The sequence below is a fragment of the Scylla paramamosain genome, chromosome 30 (assembly GCF_035594125.1).
Source record: "Scylla paramamosain isolate STU-SP2022 chromosome 30, ASM3559412v1, whole genome shotgun sequence".
Classification (NCBI taxonomy): domain Eukaryota; kingdom Metazoa; phylum Arthropoda; class Malacostraca; order Decapoda; family Portunidae; genus Scylla; species Scylla paramamosain.
In genome coordinates, this window is record NC_087180.1 from 16,867,970 (window position 1) to 16,895,318 (window position 27,349).

The 27,349-nt window shown below is 42.0% G+C and overlaps 4 protein-coding genes across 20 annotated transcripts in view; 2 read left to right on the forward strand and 2 right to left on the reverse strand.

Moving 5' to 3' along the window:
* LOC135115936 (uncharacterized) overlaps positions 1–3,481 on the forward strand; it is a 186,746-nt gene extending 183,265 nt beyond the window's left edge. For all 12 annotated transcript variants that reach the window (XR_010276110.1, XR_010276111.1, XR_010276112.1 and 9 more), the window contains 2 exons: positions 2,150–2,379; positions 3,095–3,481. The gene's annotated coding sequence lies outside the window, so the exon portion shown is untranslated. The remainder of the gene's footprint in view (positions 1–2,149; positions 2,380–3,094) is intronic.
* Positions 1–14,041, reverse strand: LOC135115935 (BTB/POZ domain-containing protein 9-like). Of its 4 annotated transcripts, none has more exons than XM_064033075.1 (11): positions 13,942–14,041; positions 9,149–9,271; positions 7,064–7,193; positions 6,584–6,814; positions 5,853–6,011; positions 4,296–4,410; positions 3,969–4,188; positions 3,487–3,719; positions 3,089–3,278; positions 2,745–2,931; positions 1–2,345 (listed from the first exon to the last, which is right to left on the reverse strand). In XM_064033075.1, the coding sequence occupies exons 2-11, from the start codon at positions 9,262–9,264 to the stop codon at positions 1,755–1,757; spliced, it is 2,172 nt and encodes a 723-aa protein (XP_063889145.1). In that variant the 5' UTR covers positions 9,265–9,271; positions 13,942–14,041; the 3' UTR covers positions 1–1,754. The 4 variants fall into 4 exon arrangements, with proteins under 4 accessions (XP_063889145.1, XP_063889144.1, XP_063889143.1 ...); XM_064033074.1 differs by lacking the exon at positions 13,942–14,041 and adding an exon at positions 9,657–9,673; XM_064033073.1 differs by lacking the exon at positions 13,942–14,041 and adding an exon at positions 7,676–7,869 and having other exon boundaries at positions 3,487–3,716.
* Positions 12,493–23,674, forward strand: LOC135115933 (uncharacterized). Of its 2 annotated transcripts, none has more exons than XM_064033067.1 (17): positions 12,493–12,660; positions 13,959–14,043; positions 14,261–14,348; positions 14,597–15,020; positions 15,284–15,371; positions 15,499–15,595; positions 15,768–15,951; positions 16,195–16,282; positions 16,437–16,524; positions 16,727–16,850; positions 17,122–17,209; positions 17,417–17,504; positions 17,631–17,778; positions 17,899–17,983; positions 18,323–18,410; positions 18,674–18,785; positions 18,946–23,674. In XM_064033067.1, the coding sequence occupies exons 1-17, from the start codon at positions 12,642–12,644 to the stop codon at positions 21,360–21,362; spliced, it is 4,311 nt and encodes a 1,436-aa protein (XP_063889137.1). In that variant the 5' UTR covers positions 12,493–12,641; the 3' UTR covers positions 21,363–23,674. The 2 variants fall into 2 exon arrangements, with proteins under 2 accessions (XP_063889137.1, XP_063889138.1); XM_064033068.1 differs by having other exon boundaries at positions 18,955–23,674.
* Positions 22,891–27,349, reverse strand: part of LOC135115934 (guanine nucleotide exchange protein smcr8b-like) — a 12,400-nt gene continuing 7,941 nt past the window's right edge. For both annotated transcript variants that reach the window (XM_064033071.1, XM_064033069.1), the window contains exons 8-12: positions 26,492–27,251; positions 25,928–26,131; positions 25,563–25,749; positions 25,257–25,365; positions 22,891–25,020 (exon numbers count right to left, since the gene is read on the reverse strand). In XM_064033071.1, coding sequence (XP_063889141.1) covers positions 24,697–25,020; positions 25,257–25,365; positions 25,563–25,749; positions 25,928–26,131; positions 26,492–27,251 — 1,584 coding nt within the window. In that variant the 3' untranslated portion in view covers positions 22,891–24,696. The remainder of the gene's footprint in view (positions 25,021–25,256; positions 25,366–25,562; positions 25,750–25,927; positions 26,132–26,491; positions 27,252–27,349) is intronic.

The following is a 27,349-nucleotide window of genomic DNA, read 5'->3' on the forward strand; positions in this document are numbered from 1 at the left end:
GAAATGCCTTATACATTTTATTGTTGCATATTAATAAGGTATTTATTTAGAAAACCAAGGAATATGCCAGAGGTAGTGGTAGAGGAGTGCTGGGCGGCACACACTCCACTCTTTGAGAAAGGTGATGATGCTAACTTTATTATAACTTGATAATGTGTGAACTTTATACAAATGAACATTAGAGAAAAAAAAAAGCACTACTTAAAAACTAGGCCAGGTACAGGAAGTTACGGAAATAAATTAGAACTTTTCTATATAACGAATAACTGTGCAACAACTCAACTATACAATAATTAATATATGCGCTTTTTACAAGGGGAAAAAACTCTTATTTGGCACAGAAAAAAAAATCAAAGAAGGCGTACCAGAAGCAGGTTGAGAGACTAGTGTTACGAAGGGTCATGCTGTGAATCATAACCACGTTACAACTACAAGTGGCAGGATGATCCTCTCTTGATGTAAAAACCAACAAAGAATGAAAACATGTCCCATAAAATATATCTCTTGCCTGTAGGAAAGTTTGAATATGACGAATAGAGTTAAGCTCCATTTTTTCTGATCACCAGTAAGGTATACATCGCTTTGTGACACCTAGTTGACTGACCCAGAGCCAAACATGCTGACACGCACCTCTCCCTCCTCATTACCCTCAGTCCTGCCTGACAGTCCTGCCCTGCTCACTGGCTGCAATAGCTACCACCACAAACAAAAGTAAACATGCATAACTGTGAGTATTAAAATGTAAGACACCAGTGAGGAGCATCAGCAGGGTAGAGGATGCAGAGGCTCAGGTGAGGGGGTGAGGGGTGCTAAGAGTCGGCAGGAGCTGACTTGCACCAGCAGGGGACTGAATGACAGGAACAATTAGGCTGGTCACTAACAGATCACATATTTCACTCCAGTTCATGACCTCTTACACCACAGCCATTCCTGCACACTAATACCTCAAGAGAATTACAAATTCTATAATTACTTCCATTTTCACCAACTTTTCTTTTATTTCCTTTGATAGCTTAGCCTCATTTGTGTAGATGGCATGATTATCACAGAATGCTCACTTTTTGGTATCTATTCACACCTGCCTTAAATAAATTCTTGCATTTCGTTGCAGCATTCATTACTTTAAGATGCATACTCAATAATCATTTCAGAATGTTTTAGAAGCTATACCATAAAATTCATAATTTACTTAATTTACTTATCTACAGGAATATGACGTCAGTGACATTTCATATTCACAGAACACAGCCTCAAACTTTACAGTTTAGCCACCTGTGGCCACAGACCCATAGACTGAACTAAGGCAGTCTTATTAATTTCATTAGTTTCAAGGGTACAAAATTATACATTTTGCATATCTTTACATCAATATAAAGTACATGATTTCAAACTGCATGTGCTGTCAGTCATATCGTTAAGGTCCACAAACCTCTGAATTTAAATTTCATGGCATTAAGACACTGTGTGCCAGAATATCAAACTTAATGATTGAAGTGTCATGTTACTAATATTTTGGGATGAAGCAACAATGGTCAGAGCATGACTGCAGCCACTAGTAGTACCAGACTCATGATGGCCACACATGCTCCTGCCCAGACAGACCTGCACTGTTCAGAGCCTTCCCTAGGCAACAACCTACAGTCATAATTTTGACTTTGTACCACATTGTCATCTTTTTGAGGTGATGAAAAAGTTAACCCTACACTTCCTGCTGCTACTGCCAGGTTGCCATTAACCAAGTGTCACATTAAGCATTACTTGTCTTTGCTTTCTTCTTCCTCGTCATCATCAGAGTCATCTTGTAGACAGTGATGTCGAGGATGCCTTGCTTTGGGCTCGGGAACCACAACCACTTCAGGCAGTGGTGTCTGTGGTCGTGGGCACTGTTCTTTTGCTCTCTCCCCTGCTCCTATGTCCTCCCTCCTCCTCCCTGCACGATTTTCCTCCCGTGCCCTTGTCCTCACATCCCTCTCTTCTCTTCTTCTGGCCCCAACACCCACATCTTCTCTCACCCTCCCCATGCTTCCCTCCTCACAGACTCTCCCTACAGCTCCTTCTTCCCTTACTCTCACTACTGCTCCCTCCTCCCTCATCCTGCTTTCCTCTGAGTGGTCAGATCTGGCAGTGCTACCTAGTCTCTCTCTTACAGGTCCTGCCTCCAGAGCAACAAGGTTGGAATCCACCACCACAGCCTCAGCACCTGCAGGAGAACCTCTTCCATCCTCGATGCTGCCTCCAGAGGGATGGGGCCGCACAGGAGCAACTGCATGGTCAAAGCCTTTCACACGGGGCCGGTTTTCTGACCCAACTTGTGCTGGTGCCTCAAAGTGGACGCAGTGGAAAACCTGAAGCAAAACAGCATGTTGGATCCACTGCCAGGTATTTTGCAGCATGGGGGTGATGTGCCCCATTTCAAATTAAAATTACTTATGTGCATGCTTAGGGGATCTGGTCTGTTTCACGGTACACTTTTTTCCGTGACAAAATAACTGTACACTGAACCACACACCCTGGTTTTCAGCAACAAAAACTGGTTACTGAGAAAGAAAAAAGCCTTGCAGAGAAGATTCAGGCCAAGATGATGACAAAATGGCCAGCTAAACTGAGCCTACACCTCATATGAGTACAGGATGTGTGCTTTCTCTCTCTGTCTTTATAATAATAATGGATGTAATATAACTAAATGAACTTCCACATTCATGATCTACACATACAGAGTCCAACTACTAAGGACAGACAGGTACCTCATTAGCTGTGTTGAATGTTCCAACAATCTTGAAGTAAACAATTGCTCTTGGAGCAAAGGTGAGAGTCTGCCAGGACCGACATGCCTCTCGCGTCTTATCCACTATGAGCTCCCAGTCCCTGTTGTTCACAGAGGCCTCGATGTAGTAACTGTAGGAACGGTCATCACAGTCCCATAGCAACAATCTGAAAACAGGGATGAACTGTACTACGAAATTTCTAGAGTGCAAATTTTGTTTCCAGACATCATTGCAATTCAGTAGCAGGATAATCAGTAATAAAGTTATAACACCCTGAAAATACTGGTTCAGTATGGTGTGCTAAAAATATTTGGTGTCCTTACTTGCAGGAGGAGAGCCAGTAGGCCTGTCCCAGCTGCACACAGATGGAACCAGAGCCCAGCTGGTGGCAGGTGTAGCCAGAGTCCCAGTCGTAGTGGTGGATGTCCCCATTGAGGAGGTTGTTGCGCGAACGACTCACTCCCTCCAGCACCAGTGCACTCTTGGTCACCAGCGCCACGTTCTCCCGTGGAACTGAAACATGGCATAAAAATTGACCATACTGACCTTGTATCAATACCTGTCTGAAAATTACTTATTACTGTCCTTACATCAATACTTGTCTGAAAACAATCTAATAAAAAATTGGAGCTAATTTTATACCAAATGGAGAGATTAGGAACAAAAGAAAATGGAGATAGTTGGGAACAATAAAAAATAAACCTTAGTGGCAACAACTAACTTATGAGTCCCTTGTGCAGCTCCACTTCCTGCTTGGAGTAGTACGCCTCAAAGGCCACCACATGGAACACCCTGTTGACAGTGTTGTTGGTCCCCACAATGCGTATGTACCGCACTACACGCGCTGGGAAGTAGAGGTACTGCCACGACCGACAGTGGTACCGCGTGTGGTCCACAACCCTCACCCAATCCTTCTGGTCCATGGACACTTCGATGTAATAGGAGTAACCCCTACTGGGAAAGCCATATTAGAATACAAACAATAATATCTGAAAGCTGTAGAATTTGGCAAAAAGTCTACTCATCATTTTAACACAATGCTTGTAAGATGCTCCATGTCACACAAATATGATGCTTTCAACCAGAAAATTAAAAGATTTCAACATACCAAGAAGAAACTTGCTCATATTCATCCTGTTAATGTATCTGAAATGAAAGCAATGTCTGAGTGGCTAAAACAGTGCCTAGTGGTGTACATCCTACCGTTGGTCTTTGTCCCACAGCATCATCCTCATGTGGTTGATGATACACTGCATCCCCAGCTTCACTAGGATTCCCTGCCCATTATTGTCGTCGATGGGGTGCCGGGTGAAGCCTCGGTCCATGTCATAGGTGGAGACGTTGCCATCCAGGAGATTGGCCCGCATCTCCCCTTGAAGTACTTGTGCTCCCTTGCTCTGCACTGCCACATTCTCCCCAGGCACTGCAGGGACAGGACACTCAATATTCATACTTAAAACACAAGACAGAGCAAATCATGTGAGAAATGGATCTGACTGTAAAGACCCCAGCTGAGGCGTCACAACTTACTGAGGTAGCCACGGTACTGAAGGTCCATGTCCCTCGACTCATTCTTGGCCTTAATGGCATCAAGGATCTGGTCAGGGGAGATGAGGCCTGTAGGTCTGACAACATTAAGGAGGTCCTGGAAAAGAAATTCATATAACTATTCTAATTATTGTTTCAAATATCATGGATCTACAGTGGCTGTGGATGGAGAAGAGACAGAGGTTAGAGCTAGGGTAAGAAAGCAGGAAGTGTTACAAGGTATGAAAAGACTTGCCTGAGAGTTGGGCACTAAGAATGAGTGTGAAGAGAATACTGCATGAAGAGTTAGTAATGCCTACTGCACTATACAGTGCTGAAACTTGAAGTATGGGAAAAAGAGGCACCGGTTAAAAGGGAACCTGATAAAAGTTTTTAAATGGTATAGGGGGATATAAAAAGAGCATGTTAGCAAAATTCTCAGAATTAGCAATCAGGATAGACCAAGAAATAATGGATTCAAGCTTGAAAAAGTTACTTCAAAAGAGGTAAGAAGGAATCAGCTCTCAAATATAGTAAATCAATGGAATACACTCCATAATCATGTTAGTGCTCAGTCATTAGGGAACTTTAAAAGCAGATTAGACATATTTATGGATGAGGATGATAAGTAGAAATAGGTAGGCATGTTTCATACAGGGATTGCCACATGTAGGCCTGATGGCTTCTTACAGCTTCCCTTATTTTCTTATATTCTTACATAATGGAGATGAGAAGTCTAAGGAGTATGTGTGGAGTAACTCAGACAGACAGAGTCAGATATGAGGTGGTGAGAAGGGAATGGGTATGTGAGAGAGACTGCAGGATAAGCAGGACAGTGTGTGCTGAGATCATTTGAATGTATTGACAACTGAGGATGATAGGCTGGTGAAAAGATAGTAAAATCAAATGAAATGTGTGAACTTGCAAGGTAAATCATGTAAGGGATGGATAAATAGTGTGGAAGCCTTAAAGAGAAGAATACTGACACTGGAGGACAGTAGAATGATTGTGTATGACAGAAGTGAATGGAGAGTTGTGAGTTTCAGTTATGACACAGCCCTGCCACCTCCGAGGGAGGTGCCACACACAGATAGCCTCACACAGGTGTAGAGCAATCAGGTGTGGTAGGGAAAGGTACTTGCTATAAAGGAGCCTTGTCCCAGGCCAAACTGTCCAAGCTGTGCAGTTGATCCCTGTAAAGTGAGGGCAGGAGTACTTTCTCTTCTCCGTCGGGGGCCAAGGGGCTGAGAGTGGTGTGAATAAGTGTGAATGTGAAAGCTGTGTGCCTTGTTTTGGCTACCCACCTTTTTGAGGGAGACAGCCTTGGTATATGTATGTGTGCATGTATTCCAATCAATTTCATATTATGGAGTTTCACCTTAACTATTCCTCACCATAAGTTCGGCACACCTTTTCTTGTGACAACGCACACAAAAGAAAGACATGACTGCTGACACTCCAAGCTGTACAGTAATCCCTCCAAACATCTCACTTCTTTACTTTCTATGACTTGAGTAAAACAAAAAAATGTAATATTGCCCACAAACCAGCCTGACTCACCGAGAGGCTGATGAGGGGCAGCCTGATCTGGGAGAGTATTTCCTGGGTCTGCTCTGGGGAGAGGTCTGTGCTGCGCTCCACCCACTCATACACACCCTGGAAGATGTGGACCTCAGGGGCACAGAAGGAGTCGCGGCTGATGATGGCCTTCAGGGCTGACTGTAATGACCATATGAAGGATTAACAACAGAAAGATAAATGGTTTGTGAAAAATAATAAGCTAAAAATGCACCTAATAAAAACAGATGTAAAAATGTAAGAATAAATAAATAAATGGGAATATTATGTTTAGGAAATAATAAAATATGCAAAATATCTGAAAATATAGAATCTTGGCACACTTCTGGGAGAATGTCTGGAATAAAATACATGACTGAAATGTCAGGAATAAAATACAAAACTAAAAATTTCCATAACTTTGTGAGTACCATGTGATTTTTATGCCTGAGGAAAAGACCAGTCATCAATGTAAAATTATTTTGTTTCCACCTTTATGACAAAATCTGAATATTTCATAAGTCTTAAAATGTGTCATAACACTTTGAAAGCTATAAATTAAATGCATCTTTTGACAAGACTCATTCTGCTTAAATTATCTCAGGCAGTCTATGTGAGAATCAAACACTTACAGTAGCAAAAGAGAGAGAGAGAGCTATTCCCTGAGCATTTTAAAACTTTTCAATCTTCCTTCATTCCTTTTCTTACAATTACACCTTTCATCAGCTACTCACAGGAGAGAGGGAGTAGAAGGACTCATGGTTGAGGATTGGAAGTGCATTCTTATCCATGAAGTCCTCACACACAGCCTTCAGGTTGCAGAGGGAATAGAGTGTCGCCATATCGTAAATGACACACACGTTGGGGATACACAGGGCATCCTTCAGGTAGTCACAGATGGCTGCCTCCAGGTCCTCAAAGCCATACTGGTGAGCAAGGCCAAGTATCTCAAGGACCGTCTCCTCCTGTAATGTTAAGGAAGGTTTATTTGAATGCTCCGGGCAGTAGGTCTTGAGCCTTTAGCAAGAAAGTGCCTAAGTACAATTAGATACCAACTCCACACTTAACATAATTGAAAAAGGGAGAAAAGCTCAAGAAATAACACTTCCCATGAGTAACTATGACAAATGCTCATCATTACTTTTAACTGGTAGAATAATAAAAACTTAAGTCACTAACAGACACATAAAACACACCCACCCACCATCACTAACCTTTTCTGAGCCTAGACTGACCCAGCCGGTGTAAATGTACCTTAGCAGGACCTTGAAGGCAGTCAGGTTAGTGTCCTTTATCTCCACAACAGCTTGGTGACTCTCCCGAAGACCTCCAAACAGCAAGGCTCTGAAGAGGAAACATGTCTAGTGTTATTTCTTATATTCTAATGAACTACTCAGCAATGGACTGGGTTTAGGTCATGTGAAAAATGCATATGATTGGCTGCATCCTCTGCTGACATGCTCCACTGTCATCCATGTTTTTGTAGGCAATTTCTTTATTTTCAGCTGTTACTTTCAATGCTACATGTGCAACACTTTATATGCTACTTGCCTTCATGACAGAGTGAGCTGTGTCTCTGCTTTTGTGAAGATAATTTGTAGTTTTAGAGACTACTTTGTCAAATTAATCATGTCACAAGACAATTCAGAGCATCATCTATCAGAAAAAAAACTGCATGCAGGCAATCCAATGGTAAATTGTATCTAGTTTCTACAAATGTTAGTCTTGAATGTGTGTAAATATGCTTCACTATGTTGATTTATGGATATACAAGTGCTATTCTAACAGTCTTACAATGGGCAATACAATCTTTTTCTGCGCCTCACCGAAAGTACTGACTGCGAGCGGCCAGGATGACTTTGTGTGCGTGGAAGGCCTGCCCGTTGACCTGCAGGGTGACATCACTGTACTCATCATTGAGGTACAGCACACCAATGTCATTGGCCAGGTTACTGGAGTGGTCAACAACACCCCCAGGGTACGGCAGCCCCAGGTGGATGTTGGACATTTTCCTTCACCACTGAAAACCACAGCTGATAATTAGATGTGCTATTAAAGGTAAAGGTAGGTGTTGTATTCATTGGCAATATATGCAGTTAAGTGGCCTTTTTATTATTTTTTTTTTCTCTCTCTCTCCAATGCATCGTGGAAGAGACATGTTGCTTCACCACCATTAACAGTGTGACAGAACAAATGCATCACTTCGCAAATATTAAAAGTGAAATGTCACCTTGCTGCTGTCAAGTGGATGTTGGACAACCCATATTTCTGCCTTTTTTTTTTGTGGGAGACTTACAATATCTCTCCTCTATCACAGGGAAATAAAGAAACTGGGATTTTCAACCATACTTCCTCTGTAAATGAGGTCAAACGTGCTGTGACAGAACATGAATGAATTATATCTAGAGCAGTTCCCTGTTTTCAATTTTCATTTACTCAAAACCGTAAAAAATTTTTTTAAAAATTGCTTGACTCCCTTCTCATTTTCGCTCACCGCTGAAAACCAAACATAATTAAATGCATTACTAAAAATGGCAAGGTTTATATTCAGTACATGCAGAAGTATAGCCTATTCTCTCTCTCTCTCTGATGTCACCCTATCCCTTACTGCTGCCCTGCCAGGAGTGTGGTGGGAGGGACACTTTATCCACTATAAAATGTGAGGCAGGAAAAGTGTATCAATTTCTATTCTCTCACAGTTTCACAAGCCATGCGGAAACTGGTGGGAGAGTAAGAATGCCTACAAGAATACCAAAATGTGAGTGATCTTGCCTTGTTGTCGTAAAAAATGCGACCTTGCTATTCTCATATGAGAGAGAGAGAGAGAGAGAGAGAGAGAGAGAGAGAGAGAGAGAGAGAGAGAGAGAGAGAGAGAGAGAGAGAGAGAGAGAGAGAGAGAGAGAGGCCATCTTCACGGTAATCAGATTCTAACCACGTCTTCCGTCACTGTATGAATTAAACATCAACACAGACCAACTTGACAACCAACACGGGGGAGAACAAGTAAAGCAACAATAACAGCAGCATAGATCACACAGACGCGAGTTACAACTGGCGAACTCTCATAGCCTCACGACTCACAATGACAAGCACCACACCCCGGGCCTGGAAAAACACCACACCAGGCAGAAAAAGAAGCACAGGTTGAAGAAATTAATCATTAAGCTGCCGCGCCCTTGACAACACACACATTATAACCCTTGCCAGCTTATTTCATGTGTGTCTAAGTATTCTGAATTAACCACAGGCTTGTAATTCCCTTATTCCACGTGTCAGGTGAGTGTGATGGGCATTCTTACCTGCTAAATCCTGCAAAGATAAGTGGCGCGTCCCAGGTGTAAACAGCCAGCCGCCATGACACCTCGAAGGACACGCCTGATGATGACGATGACACTTGCGATCTTGAGTCTTGCATTAATGTCCTAGAACGTAATAAGGGAAGCTGCAAGAACCAAATTGATCTACACGTGGCAGTCTCTGTGTAATGTTTATATTTATCCATGTCTATGTATCGTCCCCGTACGCCAAGTTGTTTAATATTACCTTTAACCAGCCTGTTACTGTGTGCTAACAGGTGGTTAACTTGGTCTACTCCAGTCATCTATTACCTTATTTTAGAATCAATTACTCCCTGTCTCCTTTCTTATAAGTAACATTATTAGCCTTGATCCCTTATCTGTTGTTCTATCCCACAAACATCAGTATAATATTTCAGACTGAATATGCATATCCTTACAGTGCTTGTTAGGTAGTTACAAGATAATTATAGTACAAGTAGGTAGTAAATTAGCATAAACGCAAACTCACATTGATGTTACAGTGAAGCGTCTCGGGATATCATAATGTAGACACAAAAATTACGCATTAAGTCCGTCCTGAAATGTTGACAGTGAAAGTTCTGGCGAAGGAAAGCTACTATCCTTAAGCAGCCCTCTACCATCCGGCCAGCAATACAAGCAGGCGACCACTGCTTCAAGAGAGCTTTACTTAAAACGTCGGTGATCGAGGTATCGGAATAACAAGACCGGCTGAAATATGTGGTAGTGGGCAACGTGAGCCAGAGCAGCAGATCGCTAGGTGCTCCCAACGCCATGCCTTACATGATTTTTTTTTTTTTATGTAGGAAGGACACTGGCCAAGGGTAACAAAAATCTAATAAAAAAAATGCCCACTGAAATGTCAGTCCCATAAAAGGGTCAAAGCAGTGGTCAAAAATTGATGAAGAAGTGTCTTGAAACCTCCCTCTTGAAGGAATTCAAGTCATAGGAAGGTGGAAATACAGAAGCAGGCAGGGAGTTCCAGAGTTTACCAGAGAAAGGGATGAATGATTGAGAATACTGGTTAACTCTTGCGTTAGAGAGGTGGACAGAATAGGGGTGAAAGAAAGAAGAAAGTCTTGTGCAGCGAGGCCGCGGAAGGAGGGGAGGCATGCAGTTAGCAAGATCAGAAGAGCAGTTAGCATGAAAATAGCGGTAGAAGACAGCTAGATATGCAACATTGCAGCGGTGAGAGAGAGGCTGAAGACAGTCAGTTAGAGGAGAGGAGTTGATGAGACGAAAAGCTTTTGATTCCACCCTGTCTAGAAGAGCAGTATTAGTGGAACCTCCCCAGACATGTGAAACATACTCCATACATGGACGGATAAGACCCTTGTACAGAGTTAGCAGCTGGGGAGGTGAGAAAAACTGGCGGAGACGTCTCAGAACACCTAACTTCATAGAAGCTGTTTTAGCTAGAGATGAGATGTGAAGTTTCCAGTTCAGATTATAAGTAAAGGACAGACCGAGGATGTTCAGTGTAGAAGAGGGGGACAGCTGAGTGTCATTGAAGAAGAGGGGATAGTTGTCTGGAAGGTTGTGTCGAGTTGATAGATGGAGGAATTGAGTTTTTGAGGCATTGAACAATACCAAGTTTGCTCTGGCCCAATCAGAAATTTTAGAAAGATCAGAAGTCAAGCGTTCTGTGGCTTCCCTGCGTGATATGTTTATCTCCTGAAGGGTTGGACGTCTATGAAAAGACATGGAAAAGTGCAGGGTGGTATCATCAGCGTAGGAGTGGATAGGACAAGAAGTTTGGTTTAGAAGATCATTAATGAATAATAAGAAGAGAATGGGTGACAGGACAGAACTCTGAGGAACACCACTGTTAATAGATTTAGGAGAAGAACAGTGACCGTCTACCACAGCAGCAATAGAACGGTCAGAAAGGAAACTTGAGATGAAGTTACAGAGAGAAGGATAGAAACCGTAGGAGGGTAGTTTGGAAATCAAAGCTTTGTGCCAGACTCTATCAAAAGCTTTTGATATGTCCAAGGCAACAGCAAAAGTTTCACCAAAATCTTTTAAAGAGGATGACCAAGACTCAGTAAGGAAAGCCAGAAGATCACCAGTAGAGCGGCCTTGACGGAACCCCATACTGGCGATCAGATAGAAGGTTGTGAAGTGATAGATGTTTAAGAATCTTCCTGTTGAGGATAGATTCAAAAACTTTAGATAGGCAGGAAATTAAAGCAACAGGACGGTAGTCTGAGAGATTAGAACGGTCACCCTTTTTAGGAACAGGTTGAATGTAGGCAAACTCCCAGCAAGAAGGAAAGGTAGATGTTGACAGACAGAGCTGAAAGAGTTTGACTAGGCAAGGTGCAAGCACGGAGGCACAGTTTCGGAGAACAATAGGAGGGACCCCATCAGGTCCATAAGCCTTCCGAGGGTTTAGGCCAGCGAGGGCATGGAAAACATCATTGCGAAGAATTTTAATACGTGGCATGACTTAGTCAGAGGGTGGAGGAGAGGAAGGAACAAGCCCAGAATCGTCCAAGGTAGAGTTTTTAGCAAAGGTTTGAGCGAAGAGTTCAGCTTTAGAAATAGATGTGATAGCAGTGGTGCCATCTGGTTGAAATAGAGGAGGGAAAGAAGAAGAAGCAAAGTTATTGGAGATATTTTTGGCTAGATGCCAGAAATCACGAGGGGAGTTAGATCTTGAAAGGTTTTGATATTTTCTGTTAATGAAGGAGTTTTTGGCTAGTTGGAGAACAGACTTGGCATGGTTCCGGGCAGAAATATAAAGTGCATGAGATTCTGGTGATGGAAGGCTTAAGTACCTTTTGTGGGCCACCTCTCTATCATGTATAGCAATACATGATACGTACTACCGTGGTTTTGCCGCCATAACACGATTTATTACTGCGCTATAAACAATACTAAATGTTTAGGTAGAGTTCACGATGAACTTTGAACTGAAACTGTATATTTTAGCTATATATCAGATATTAGTTCACATTGAAACCGAAAGATTTTTGAACGCCCGCCAGAACCCCAGAAAAAAAAAAAATGTTGAATGCAAAAACTAAGTTTCCCCAAACCAAAACAAATAAAGCAATTCAGAATTTCACATATGGCAACAGAGTCATTTGGCTGGAAGCTGGAGAATGGGGGAGAAGAGGATGAGAGATTTTTAAACTTCCGCGCAAATCCCTGACAAAAAAGTTGCTACTGAACGAAAAAAAACTCATTATCCCAAACCCAAACGAGTACAGCCATTTAAAAATTTGCATATGACATCAGAGTCACTTAGAACTTGGAAACTGGAGAATGGATGAGAAGTAGAGGATGTTTATTTGCAGCATCTCGAATGTGACTAGCGCGTCCCAAATGGCGGGTGGCGTCTGGAGGACCTCGGCTACGATGTAACTTCTCCTAGTCCTGTTTTCCCTGTAGCGTGTCAGTGCCGTGCTGTTGCACCCTATACCACTGATACCCTGGCTCAAATGATACTGGAGAGCGGGCTGGCGTGATGGAGCCGGACTTCCCTTGTGAGTTACTGGTGCAATGGAGTGTTGTGTTTAGTGTTCGTGTTTTGTTGAGGAGCAGCAAGGGAATGGCGGACACGTCACTGATCCGATTGCGTGACTGGGGGCTCGAATGCCTGCTAATTTCTCCCTCACCACCATGTTAACCATACAGACAAATCTGGTATATGGTGGTAGTATGTGGGTAGCTATTAGGGGGGTGAGTTGTAAGGGGGTTGTGGTATAAGGGAGGTGTGGGAGAAGGCTTTGTGTGGAGGAGGAGGTCAAGGGGATTGAGGGGGAGGGCCGCTGCCGCCTCCCGACGCCCGCTCGAGGCTTCCCTTCCCGCCGTGATGATCGATACATTCGGACAAGTCTGGGAACTAAAGGAAGGAGAGGGAAAAGAACAAGAAATTATGTTGTGGTATAGAAGGAAGGGATGAGAAGTTATTGAAACCCATAAAAGCCATGCGGATAAGTAAAGGAGACTAATGACCGGGCGGAGATGATGATGCTTGTAGGATTAAGCTTCCCTTCCTTCCCGTCACAGTTATTTGTTGTTAGTAGCTGTTGATAGCCTTGAGGGATGACGCAGTAGCATTTGGTTTCATTAATGCTACATACATGCAATTTCCTGTCAAGTACACTCGTTCACGCACCATCTAACTTCAGCCTTCAATCTCCTGCCGGTTGTAAACAGTAAAGGACATAACCATAATTTATCAAAGATGCTAATACAGCCAACGTTGACCTCAGATAAATTAGATTAGATGGTTCAGCTTCCCTCTCTTCGATCACTACCGGTTGTGTTTTGGAGAGCATCACAGAAGATGAGATCTGAGAGATGCTGCTGCTACAATATCACAATGATGCTCTTTGAGAAAAACAATCTTCTGATTCAGTAATATCAGTCACTAGGTGCTATATTACCCGGTGTTGGGTTGTTATTTTCTGTAGAGGGTCATGATGTGGAGATGAGATCAAAGGGATGCTGTTGCTGCTTGATCACAGAGATGCATTTAGAGTACAATAAACCTTTTGTACAATATTAGTAATACTTATGGATCAAAGGCCTGTTAACTGGATCTCCTAGTCATCTACTACTTATACTATCACTGGTACTGAGACACTGAATATCATGGATTACTGAGCACACTCATAGTTAACATTCCTTTAAATATGATAACTATATACACTATTATAACTTTGAAATTAAGACAGTCTGGTAATGTGTCAAAGTTTTTACTGCATTTCTAGGTAAATATGAGTTAGTGATGTGTTCAAAATTTTATCTCAGCAACTTACTTGTTGTATCATTGCAGGGAGCGACGAGCAGACCTTCTGCTTCATACAGGCCCGTGCTCGCTTCAAAACCAACAGCAGTGAGACTCCAGAATATGTTTTCCTGTAAGTATGTTGAAGTACACTCAAGCATTCTGTGGTAAATAGAAAGGAACTGCACAGCAACATATAATAACTTATAATTGGCAGCTTGTGACTTGCACCTCACACGATGCATCTCTTTTTTCATGATAACATAATGAAAATAATATAAAGATTAATGATGAATGTTCATTTATTTCAAATGCTGTTAGTCTGATTTATGTACATACTTGTGTTTTAGGTCGATCATCGAGGAGTTGGGGCTTACTGGTCAAGTTTCAACGAACCAAGCTCGAAGGTTGTGGGACTCCCTGGTCACTAGGTATAAGGTAAGGCCTCACACACACACACACACACACACATGCACAGTTAAAATGTTGATCAACTGTGGCATTTTCTCTATCATTCACTTGTCTTTTTTTTTTTTTTGTGAAAACTATGGAAGATATAAAGTGAGATTTGTATAGACTTCTTACAGCAGTTTTTTGTCCAATTGAGTGTGTAATTCTGTTTGTATTTATGTGTAGGTATTTCTAATAAAATGAAGTGCATACAAAAACATTTACATTACCTGCAGGAGTTGAGTCAGCCAGCACTTGAACCTGAGGATGCTGCCCCACCCTCCTGGCCCTTCTATGCTGCTATGCACGATGCCCTGCTGACGATGCCACCCTCCGTCCTGCCCCTATCAGTGCCTGAGGAGATGGAGGGTGGTGGGGCAGGAGTGGGGACTGGAAACCTCAGTGAAGCTTTCCAGGAGGGACAGACTATTGAAGAGATGGAGGAGGAGTTTGAGGATGATGACGATGATGAAGTGGAGGAAGAGGAGGATGAGGACGAGGAAGAAGATGATGAGGAAGATGATGAGGATGAGGAGGATGATGGAATGATGGATGATGAGGAGAATATTGGGGAAAGTTTTGAGGAGGATTCACAGGACGTCAATGTGTGTCCTGATGATGCTTCCCAATGCATGGATTCTGTGGAGGTGGATGAAGTGTGTAAGTGTCGGGTGCAATCTTTTGTTCATGTCTCTGCCTCTCGTCATCCTTACTGTCCTGCTTTGCGAGGTTGTGTTACATTAGCTAAAGGGATTTTCAAGCCTTTTGGTAACTTTGAATGACAACAAGTATGAGGAAAAGAAGTCAAGTATCATCATGCACCAGCTATGAGAATGTTTTATTGCAACATATTTAAAGGGTTTTGTAAGAATAGGTTAAGATGTATCATTGTCTTGTGTGTAAAGGAAGATTTGTTATTGCAGGGACGGAAGCAAGGACACTACGCTTCATCGAGCTTCGTGGAGCCAAGGAGTCAGATATAGTGACCCTGGGACCCACACCTGTATTTGCGTTAGTGTGCCTTCACCTGTCTGATTCAGTGCTTCTTTCACCTAGTCATGAAATACTAAGAGTGGTGCTCAAATCTGAGAATTGTGATTAAAATTTAGTTATATTTTGATTCAAACCTTCTTTCCAGTGAGATCTTGGAGGAGCTGGGTATGGCTGAGGAGGTGACAGTGGCACAGGCAAGGAAGAAGTGGACTCAACTTGTTCGACGCTACCTGGAGCTAAAGGTGCCGTTTGGCCAGGGAATTTCTTGTGTCTTGCATATTTTGACTCCATGTGTATTCTGTTCCACAATAGTCAGGTGGCATGTCAGCATTTATTTTCATAGTTAAAAGTTTTAGCATGAGTGTAGCTGTAGGCTTGTCTGCCCTTGATAATGACTTGTGTTATAATGCACAGGGGCCAGACATTGAGGAGCCCAAGGAAGAGATGAGCAAGGACAGTTTTCAAGGGGACCCAAACCTCATCACAGGTGACTTGGGCAATTGGCGTTTCTTTCCTTCAATGCACAGTGTCATGGAAGCCATCAAGGCCACGTCCCCAGATGGAGGTGCAAAATCACGCCGTTCCCCCGAGTACACCTGTGAGTCTTTCCTTCCTAGTAATTCTTGTGGTTGTTGACTTTCCTGTGGCAAAATTTAGCTCTCTTTTTTATTTGTATTTCTCAATGTCACCAACTTAATTTTTTAAACTTTCATGGATGTGCTCTGGGTGTGACATAGAACTTTCCTTATGTTTTCTATATACATACTATGCCCAAAATAAGAATAACTTCTTCATTTAGGAGCAGCCATGAACATGCTATAACCTTCATTCCTTCCTGTAGGGTCAGTGGAGATAACAAAAAGGTTCATTAAGATGCGAGGAGAGAAGCATGCTGAGATTTCCCAGAAAGGTCACAATGCTGTGTACCAGTGAGTATTGCCAATGCATTCTTGGGTTCAGTGTATATCTTCTTCATTATCATTCACTGTCTTTTCCCACATTGACATGTACAAGTATTCTTATTGCCTCACTGATAAATTTTCCTTTCTTGGCATGAAAGTTATCTTGTTTTTGCATTACCAGGGAGATCTTGGAGAAACTGAGCATTGCAGACCGGGTCAATGTGATGATGGCACGCAAAAAGTGGAACTACTTGGTCAAAAGATACCAGGTCTGTCTCCAGTTTGTAGAGATTGCATGGCTAGGGATACTAGTTGTCATTTGTGCAATGAGGAGAAATTCTTTCAGTTTGTTGGAAGTTGCTTACATTTAAATGCCATTGATGTTTAAGCCTTTTCTCCATTAGGGTAATTGAAGACCTCTGCAGTTGCTGTATATTGTGATCAAGCAAGCAATTTTGTCCCCCCTTGCAGGATGAGGAAATGGCTGGTGGGGAGCGTACTTGGGCCTTTATGAAGGACATGGGGCAAGTCATGAAGCACTTTAGGGGAGCAAATGTCAACAAACTTAAATCTAGAGCTTCCCCTGAATTCTTGTGTGAGTTTTTACTTATGATGGTTTGCCAAGTGACTTTTGGTTATGATGGTAGTTTAGCCTCTTAAATGTTTCCTTCACATATAAATTAGGTGCTTATAGTTTCAGTAAAAATAACCATTGATGATTGAAAACTGACTACATACAAAAAAAAAATGGAATTTCTACAGGAAGATTTATTTTTGTCTTGTGAGAAGTTATCTTACATTAGCTGAACTTATCTGTAGTGGTCTTCTTCATTCTTTTCATGATGCCTGCTTGTTTACTTCTTCAGGGCCCAATGACCTCACAAGGAAATTCATAGAGCTGAGAGTTGCTCGCCACTCCGACTTCATGGAGAATGGAATACAGCAAACCTACACGTATGTTATTCCCTTATCAGACATGCTTGTTTCCCAGTTTGATATTATCTTGTCCTCTAAGCAATTAGTACAGGTTTTGTGTTTTGAGAGGGTTATTATCTTCTGTCTTGCATGGCTTTCCATTACCTTTCTCTTTTGTAATTTGCAAGTTAAAAAAATTGTATGTAAAAATTCTTCTTGATATTTTCATATCATTTCCCTTCACAGTGAGATTATGGAGGAGCTTGGTCTGGAGCACATCCTGAATCCAAACCAACTTCGGAAAAAGTGGAATTATCTGGTGGCCAAGTACAAGGTAACTGGTGTATAAATGAGTTTCAAGTATGAATTCAAGTATGCAAATATAATGCATCTCACAAAAAAGATGTTAAATTTAGAAAAAAAGTAAATGGTTCTTGTACTGACCTTAGTTTCCCTGCAGGAGTTGTCATGCACCACAGGCCCTGATGGCACAAGTCCAGCCCCACACTCCTGGCCCTTCTATGACAACATGCAGCAAGCACTACAGCAGATCCCTGAGAACACACTCCATGGAAACCGTACAGCAAGGACTAATTTTGAGAACATCTGTAAGACTCCCTTTCTAGAAGTTACAGTGAGATTTTTGACATTTGGTAATTGCAAAGTATTTCATCTGTGTAAACTTTTGTGCAAGCTGTTAAGGTTTTTCTTGCACTACCTTGTGGCAGGGACGAGGGAGGTCACCACGAGGTTCATTCAGTTGCGTGGTGCCCGTCCCCCAGACAATACCAAGAAAGTGTCCTCTGTGTTTGCGTGAGTATGATGAAGCTAATTACCGTACACAAATGATCAACAAAGGAAACATTAATGCAACATGGAATACAGCCTTATTGTGACAGCTGCTTTGTTCATGCCCAAATGTATGGTAGGGACATGTGAGAGTGGTGCTTGTTCTGATGTTGAGAGGAAGACAAAATTTCATCCCTGATGCCGAGAGATTTGCCTCCTGCAGGGACATTAGGTGCTTCTTGTCATGGAGAGGCTTGGTATGCTGTGTGCTGCAATAGTTGTTTAGATCTAATTTAACTTTAACACTATTTTCTGAAGTACTTGAAATTATGGCAAGTTCTCTTCATAAACTTCATCCTACAGAAACATCATGGAGGAGCTTGGGTTAACTGGCATCATCACTCCCAACCAGGCACGGAAGAAGTGGAACTACCTCTGGAGCAAGTATATAGTAAGCTACTCCAAGTCATCAGTTCTATCTATCCTATTGTCTATCTTTAATGCCAAGTTCAATTTGAGTTAGTTCCTGTCAAAGTGTGACCTCCCCACATATATTTTGGGTAATTCACTTTCCATTCAAGAACAGGCATATCATGATAATTGATATTAATTACTCTAAATAATTTCCCCCCACCTCATTTGGTGTTGTATAGGATCTTTACAAGGCAATAGATGCAGATGGTGGTCATTATCTACACCTTGTAATTTTCTCAGGATCTGAGTCATCCTGATGTGAGTGAGTACACAAGACAGTCGTGGCCATTCTACTCCACCATGCAGGCTGTGGTGGGGGCCCTTCCCCTCTCCCAGGTCCTCACCAAGAAAGGTAAAATATGTGTACTTTTTTCCAACCTACTTACTATTATCCAGATTTATTGCAATTTTATAAATAACTGGCATTTTCACTTTTAAAACAGGCTGTATTTGGTGTTAAGACCAACTAAAGCCCAGATACGGGAACCACAAATGTGACAGTAAACTTATAGGTATTACAGATGAGTTTGAGGAGGAGGAGGACATACAAAAGAAGATAGTGAAAAGGACCCGTCAGTACACTTGCTTTGTGTGTGGCAAAACAGGCAAGATTCTTAACGACTTCTTCATGTACGAGCACGACCAGCGGCTACTGTACACCCAGAAGACGGTGCTGGAGGTGATCAGCCATCTGGTGAACCGTAAGATGGTCAACATGGAGTCCAGCACCTGCCTCTGCTCGGGCTGCACCAACCTGGTCAACGAGGCAGACTCGGTCATCCAGCGACATGACCGCATCAAGGAGATGGTGCAAGAACTCTATTACAGTGGCCTGGCTCAGGCCAAGGCTGAGCAGCAGCAACAGCAGCAGCAACAACAGCAGCAGCAACAGCAGCAGCGATACTCAAGGGCCTCCATGGAGGACAGTACCTCTGAAGAAGAGAAAGAGATCAAGCAGGAGGAGCGGGTTACCTACAGTCAGCGTGGGAGGAAACGCAAGGCTACTGTCATGGCGGATGACACAGAGGTCAAGATAAAGTCTGAGCCAATGGATGATGGCTTTGATAGCATTGAGTGTGACGTAGACTTTGATGATGATTCTGAAGACGAGCGCAAACGGAGGAGGACAAAAGGGAGGGGTCGAGGTAAAGTGAGGGGCAGGGGTCGCGGCCGTGCCAGGGGCAGGGGACGGCCTGCTGCCAGGTCCACTCTCATTGGTCGTGGCCTCGGGGGTCAGTATCCATCCACTAACAAGAGGAAGATCATCCCGTATAAAGGTCCCAAGATATATCACTGTTCGGAGTGTGATTCCGAGTTTAAGAAGTATACTGACCTCATCACCCACAAGAAGGAAGTTCACACTGTCATTGACAACACTCCCTTGGAGGTGGAGGAGACCATCCTGGAAAATGGGGTTATCACCTACTTCAACAAGGGGAAGGCAAACAACTCGGACACCAGCCATCCATGCAGGGAGTGTGACAAACACTTTCTGCGCAAGGATGACCTCTGGTACCACCAGGAACTGTGCCACACAGAAGGAAAGGGTCGAGCAAAGACAGCTTTCAAGGACAGAACTTATGCCTGTGAGGAGTGTGGTGAAACTTTCCTCTTTAAGTATAAGCTCAAGATGCACATAAACAGCAAGCATCTGAATGACACTGGTCAGAATGCCAATGATTTCACCTGTGGGGAGTGTGGGTGCAAGCTGGGGAGTCTGCCTGGCCTCACATTCCACATGAGGAAGCATCACAACAAGAGCCTCACCTACCGCAAGACCACCGAGTACCTGTGTAGTGACTGTGGCTTCATGGCTCCCTCCAACAAGAAGCTTAGGGAGCATCAGGAAGCCCACTGTGGTTCATCAACAAAACCCAAAGTGCAGTGTGAAATCTGTGGTAAGACTGTACTTAAAGTCTCCTTGAAGATGCACAAGGTGAAGATGCACTCAGAGTTCAAGGAGCAGTGTGATAGGTGTGGGGAGAGGTACGCCACCAAGACGGATCTGCTGAGACATATCAATGTTGTGCACCTGCGCATCCTCCTGTACAACTGCCAGTACTGCGGGGAGCGCTTTGCCACCTCTGATGCTCTGCGCTACCACCGGGTCAAGATGCACGAGAAGCCCTCCTTCTATTGTCAGATATGTGGTAAGTGTTACAAACGAGTAGGGGAATTAAACACTCACATAAAGCGTGCTCACAATGACCGTAGGAAGGCAGAGGTTTGTACATACTGTGGAAAGGAATACTACGACCGTAGCAAGCTGCGTAACCACCTGGTGAGTAAACACAATGTTCCTCAGGAGATGACTTACTCAGAGAATTATCTGCGTAAAAAGCGAGTGGACGGCTTGCCTCTAGCCAAGCACATGGAGAAGCGGGTAAGTATTGACCCTAAGATGGGACATATGGGTCAGCCAGGGCCAGGAGTAGTACACCAACAGACACCACAGCAGCAACAACACCAACAACAACACCAACAACAACAACAACAGCAGCAGCAACAGCAGCAACAACAACAACAACAGCAACAACAGCAGCAGCAACCACAACACCCACACCACCACACAGTAGTACCACAACACGCACAACACCCACACATGCGACCAGTGGTGGATGAGGCAGCCGAGGCAGCCCGCAACCTTGGAGCCTACCAAGAGATCACCACCACCACAGAGGACGACAACTCCCTGGTGGTGACGGAAATCACAGAGGCTCCGGCCCAGGTGGAGCCCACAGTGCTGGTGGACCCATTGTCTGTGCCACAGGGGATGATGCATCACCCCCAGGTGGCCCACATGCAGCCCCCAATGACCATGCACCATCCCATGCACCAGCAGATGCACCACCACGCTGCCATGTCCCGCCTTGGGGTGCTGTACCACATGAACATGCCTCACCCAGGCCCCTCTCACATAAACATGTAAATACACAACAGGAATACAGTCAGGTGCCAAATTTTACAATAAGATACATTATTCATTTTTGGGGTTAAAGGGGAGAAGATTTATGGAAATAGCATGTTTTCCTCAGTGTTGTTTGTGTTGGCGTCTATCAGACTGGTAAGTCCTAACCTTGCCCAGGATCCTTGATGGCCCTCAGGACTTGTGAGATTCAAGTAATGTGAGGAATGTTTGTGTTTACATGTCCATTTTCTTATGTTTGTGAGGATGTATACTCAGGTGTAGCATGACTTTATTTTGAGTGTTGGTCAGTTTGTTGTGCATATAACAGCAGCGTGTTCAGTGAAGTGTAGTGGCTCAGGGGTGATTAGTACACGGGCAGGGCAAGAGCACATCACTGCACAGTTTCATGAAGTACAAAACCCTTACTAACATTATACCTTAGGCATTAATAGTATTGCAGTGTTGTGTCGGAAAATGGGCTGAACTTAATTACTAAACTATTGTCATCATTTTGAAAGACAGGTTTCAAGTCGAACAAAAACTTGTGTATGTTACAGGCAGTCCTCATTATATACATGCTTGGTTTTTCATATAAAATTTTTCCCCTGCTAAAATAGCAAGTGATGTGTAAATGCAATATTCTTTCATATGTATTTAATTGTTACAAAATAATTAATCCAGAGTGCTTCTCAGGCATGCTTTAAATGACTTCATTTTAATTTATACTGGAGAAGTATTATTATCCATTGTTATTATCCATGGAAGTTTTTTAAGAACCTAACATGTGCATAATGAGAATCACTTGTAAACATTGTTATTATTTTACGGAACACTTATCTAGTATATGTTGGAAGGTTAGCAGACTCTTGAGTTCGCTGAATGCCAACTCCTTCAGTAAAGGTGAGTGGTTCTCTATTGGTGTTACTGAGTGGGTGGAAGTGCAGCCTACTGCTGTTGAAGTGTTCCTGGCCACTTGATGGTGACACAAACCTCTGCCTCACTACTACTATGCACGGCTTGGGATTCCCTAGGGTCAAAAGTTACTGAAGGCTGTACTCCTGTGAGGGTCAAGCCACCTGTCAGAGTTTATAGTCAGGTCAGATATTCTACCTCTATTTACATTTGTATATTTTTAAAATAACCTAAGGAAATATAGAGTTAAACAGCAGCTTCCTGGTTTGACAATTGCAGGTATGTTCACAGGACTGGGTAAATATGCTTCAGTATAAACAATACCTGCTGATAATATGATGTACTGCTAATTTATATATATATTGAACTGGATTGCCTAGTTTTAATATTTATTTTAACATATAGTTTACAGTTTTCAAAATAGTTTTTTTTTTTTCCCCAATGGTATACTGTATGATGTTCCTGTGCTTGATGTGTGGTGGATACTGAGTACTGCTCCCCTCACGTGACATTCTTGGCTCAGTGGTCAGGACAGCTTAGGTGTGTCTTAGAGTGAAGTGTGAAGCTGACAAATCCCAGTGACGTGTCATGGCAGCTATGTAATACTAATGTTATGTGTCACTCAAAATGGAATCTGTAAATTTTAAAGTATTTTATTTTATTCAATAAATACATATATTCTGGCCCGTTCCTCTCCATTGAACTTGCGTCTATCACTGGACAAGGTATTGCAAGACTACTTCAAGTTTGTGAGCATTCTTATGATTGTGCTTCTTAGCATACACATACATTTAGCTTACATAATACTGAATCATTTAACTACGTACACATGTATTTATTATATTTAATAACATTTTCTTTTCAAGAAATGTAATTATTATATTTAATAGCATTTTTTTTTTTTTCAAGAAATGTAACAAAGCTCTTAATTACTTGGTTGTTATCTCTTTGATCCTGTAATCTTTGGTTCTTGTAAAGTCAGGTTTCTAGATACACATTAATGTTACAAAGAAGTTTCCCACACACCACTTAGGTAATCTTCCATACAGAATAGGTAATAGTATTAAAATTGGTACATTTATATTTATACAAAGATATTCACAAATTTAATGGATTTTAGTTACCTGAATGATATGGTTGATTGAACTTTTCTGTATTGTATAAACATTGATCCTATACAAAAGTGTGCCTTTGCAACAGGTGCTGTTCCATCCACATTAACACTATTTTCTTATGTGGTAATTGATCATAATTGTCCATAACTCTCTCCAGAAACACAAAACCTAACCACCATTAATTCCTGTGTAAATTGTGTATTTCATTCCAGAGACAGCCCTATCTGTATCCAAACTTCTCTCTCAGCTATGTATTGTAAAGGTTGTTTAACAAGATCAACAGAGATTAATAAAAATTATATTGCACTTAAGAAAATATACAAATACAGCCACCTACACAGGTTTCATGATTTACATGATAAATGACTTCTTATTGTTAAGAGGTGAGATAAGTTTATTCTGCCTTGAGCAACAGGATATGGAATGTACTCTTGTCATTGGGCAAGAAAAATGAAAAGGAAATGACTATTGAACTACTTGCTACTGATAAAATAACTATTTTATATTGTCATTTCTTAATGATAAAATATGGACTTCATTATGCTATTATTATCACTTGTTATGGATCTGAATGATAAAAAAAATCTTACATCATTATGCTGCTACTTAAGCAGCCATTCACAACTGAAGTAGCATTTTTAATTTGGTTTAGTATTGCTAAATTCATCCATCCTCTCTTGTCAAAATACCCATTATAAATAGACAGTGGTAGGCACTTCAGTGAAATGGGTAGGAAGAAAGAAAACACTCCAGTACCTAAAAGATCAAGTGCCTGACTAGATGTGAAACAGAACAAACAAGTGAGAGACTGACATTGTATCTGGCTCCTTGTTAACGTACTGGACTAAGTTATTTTATATCTTTAACACTGATTCAAGTGATGATGTTAGTAGTCATGAGCAAAACTAGTATAAGTGCAAACTTTTGTTGTAGATTTATTGATTGATTTTATTATTATTATTATTTATTATTATTATTTTATTTTTATCTTATTTTTTTAAGTTTAATGTATACTTTCATATATGTGGATTCAAGTAATGTGAAAATTCTATACCATTTCTGAGTGAATTATTCTTCAAATTAACAATTCTTTGTTATCATGTGAGAAAATCTATAACATGAATAATGTGTTTGGAATTTTTACTTAGGAGTCAAATCTTTGCCATTTGAGGCTTTACTCACTTCAAAAGTAGCATAATATTTAAATTTAATATTAAGTGGCAAAAACATTAAAAAGAAATCTGTGCAAACACTGAATTTTAATGATAGGGATAATACTGGATATGTAATCAACAAAGAATCATAACCACTACAAGTAAGTAATGAAGCTAATTAATTGAAAGACTTTCCTGCTTCATTTTCAACTGTTTTTGAAGCAGTGTAGCCAAATAAATTATAATATCCCAGTCTCCCTTAGCCACCCCAAGACCCTTCAAGATCTCCCCTGTGGTGCGGTTGGTAACACCCATCAAGTGATGCAGCAGGTACACCTTCAGACCCAGACCAATTATGATAGACTGCAGGCATGTCTGGAGGGCAGAATTTGAGTGAAACAACTTACGGCCATAGTGCTCCACCCCCCGAACCAGGGTGCCACTGTAGGCCACCCCCGAGATGTGACCTGTCTCGATGTTAAGCACCGTCACTTGGTTCTGTGGACAATTAGTGGTTCTGCAGAATTCCACCAGCTGAGGACTTAAGTTCTCTCAATCTCAAATTAATCCTTTTCTCTGCTATTAAGTGGTGTGCTGAAATTGATTTGTATTTCTCCTCACATATAATAAAAATTATTTTCTATGCAATGACTATGTGTGAGATATGAGATTGTTTTCTTCCCTGCAAGTGCTTGTAATCCATGCAAATCACTAGAAGAACAAAGTATACTCACCAGTGTTGCATTTGACATGAGGTCCTGGACATGGAGGCGTTCAGGGATGCACACCCCCATCACTTTATACTGCTGCAAGTGGTGCTCTGTCACAGTGCCAGTGTGCCATCTGGCAAAAGTAAAGCATTCTTTCTCAAGCAGTTATAACCATACCATCCTGACTAGAGGCTAAGATACCTTCAATCCTTATCTCACAGCAAATGCTATACTACAGCCTCTGGTCACAATAAGAGAACTTATAACCATCAGCAGTATATGATCTTGGTCTGCAATCCACAACAACTACAGAGTTGCTCCCTGCCTCACCTGAGAACTGGCAGCTGTGCAGTTGGAGCCCGTGGCAGGAGGGTGGAGAGGGCCCGTACGTACATGATGACAGTCGGCTTGTAAACGTCTTCTGCAGCAATCAGAACAGGCCGGCCAGAGAGTAGGGAGTGAACCAGACAGTGAGACACCCCACAAAACTGCTGCACCAGACCAGCCAAGCGACATACTGGTGGGAAGATCCAAGGAGTGTTGGCACTTCATTACTTTCTATTTTCTCCTCCCACTACCTCCTTTTCCTTGCTTGAAGCTAATGTGGATCAACAATATACAACTAACACTAGTTAGTATGGGCCAAAGATTATGACCACAGCTATGATTTTAACTTAAACAAAATTTATTCTTACCTTTACTGATTACCTTCCTGTTGTCAATATCTACTTGAGGGACTAATTCTCCCTTGGCCAAAGTGGAGACATCTTCCTCCACACCCTCCTCCTCGTGGATGTCTTCGTATTCTACCAAGTCCAGAGTCGGGTTGGAAGTCCAGCTGCTCATACTGGTCACACTAGACTGAGTAACCAGCACCTTTTTTTTTTCCTCAGTGCCACCTGAATAAAAACATTTGCTACAGTTTGAGAGATGAAAATTACTGGTATATGCTGTGCAAGAAATTAAGACAGAGGGGAACTGTGAATGAGTTTTATAAGGGTAGTCCACTCCAGAGAGAAAACTGCAATCTTCTTATTGACATTTTGTCTTGTATATTGATGAATGAATAAAAACTACTAAATATGACAATCTATGACCAAAACCTGGATATGCAAATACTAGCAAACAAAAAATTATAATGACTTCATAGAATGTACCTATAGAAATATCACAGAAGTATGATCTGTGCTTATGAGACTCACTGTCAATAAGGGTGTCATAACAATTAGTATGCTTCAAAAGTAAAGGAATAATCCTACCTTTCTTGTCTTTAGTCATCTGTGAACTAGAAGACTTGTTATCAATGGTGTCCTTCGTTCCCTGAAGTCCTGGAGCTTCTATTATATCTTTGGCATCTCTTTTGTCCCTTGGAGTCCTGGGAGAGTCCTGCTTGACAGAACTTTCACTTTTGCTATTCTGGCTTTCTGGCGACTGTACACTGGAGGAGTCCTTCTCTTCCCCTGAGCGAGAGAACACTTCCAGACAGTCAGCTGCTGCAGATATAACAGATATGTCCAAGGGATTGTCCACAGCAGCTATGAACTCTGAGTCTGGAGTGGACACGTGGGATGTACCATGCCTGAGAAACTTTATAAAATGAGTATCCCAACATAAGCCAGAGTATGGACTGGTCTGGGGTGAGGGTTTGTTGCTCTCCTCATTTTTCAATATATTGATGACAGGCATATTCCCTATGAACAGGGAGCCAAATGGGTTTTTGTAAATCTCACTATCAAGGTCCTCAAATCTAAGAGTAAGGAATGGCTTGCAGAATTTCTCATAGATGGCCCGCAGCTGGAACAGGCACCGCACGTAGCCTACTCCACACAGCTGCTGGATGGAACGCATGTCATGGAAATTTCGCTTCATGAGAGACATGATGCATATGGCTGGCTGGCTCTTGACCTCAGGCTTCTCCAGCATCCCTAAATCTTTCATTGCTCTGAAGAGTGGTGAATGGGTGCTAGACATGATAAGCTCAGTCAAATTATTCAGGTCTTCTTTGATATCCTTCTTTTCCTGTAATAATAAAAAAAAAAAAATCCCTCAACAAGATTGCCCAACAATATTTCACTATACATTATGTTTATTCACCAAAGTAATATGTTATTGCCATA

What these genes read in the sequence shown, in the direction of transcription:
- LOC135115935 (XM_064033072.1), bottom strand. Translation starts at nt 7,857, where the DNA reads ATGTCCAACATCCACCTGGGGCTGCCGTACCCTGGGGGTGTTGTTGAC. An exon ending in TCAGTCTAGGCTCAGAAAAG is followed by an intron (nt 6,815 to 7,063) that starts GTTAGTGATGGT and finishes TTAACATTACAG; the next exon opens with GAGGAGACGGTCCTTGAGAT. An exon ending in CCTTCTACTCCCTCTCTCCT is followed by an intron (nt 6,012 to 6,583) that starts GTGAGTAGCTGA and finishes TGGTCATTACAG; the next exon opens with TCAGCCCTGAAGGCCATCAT.
- LOC135115933 (XM_064033067.1), top strand. An exon ending in CCGTTCCCCCGAGTACACCT is followed by an intron (nt 15,952 to 16,194) that starts GTGAGTCTTTCC and finishes TCCTTCCTGTAG; the next exon opens with GGTCAGTGGAGATAACAAAA. An exon ending in AAAGTGTCCTCTGTGTTTGC is followed by an intron (nt 17,984 to 18,322) that starts GTGAGTATGATG and finishes TTCATCCTACAG; the next exon opens with AAACATCATGGAGGAGCTTG.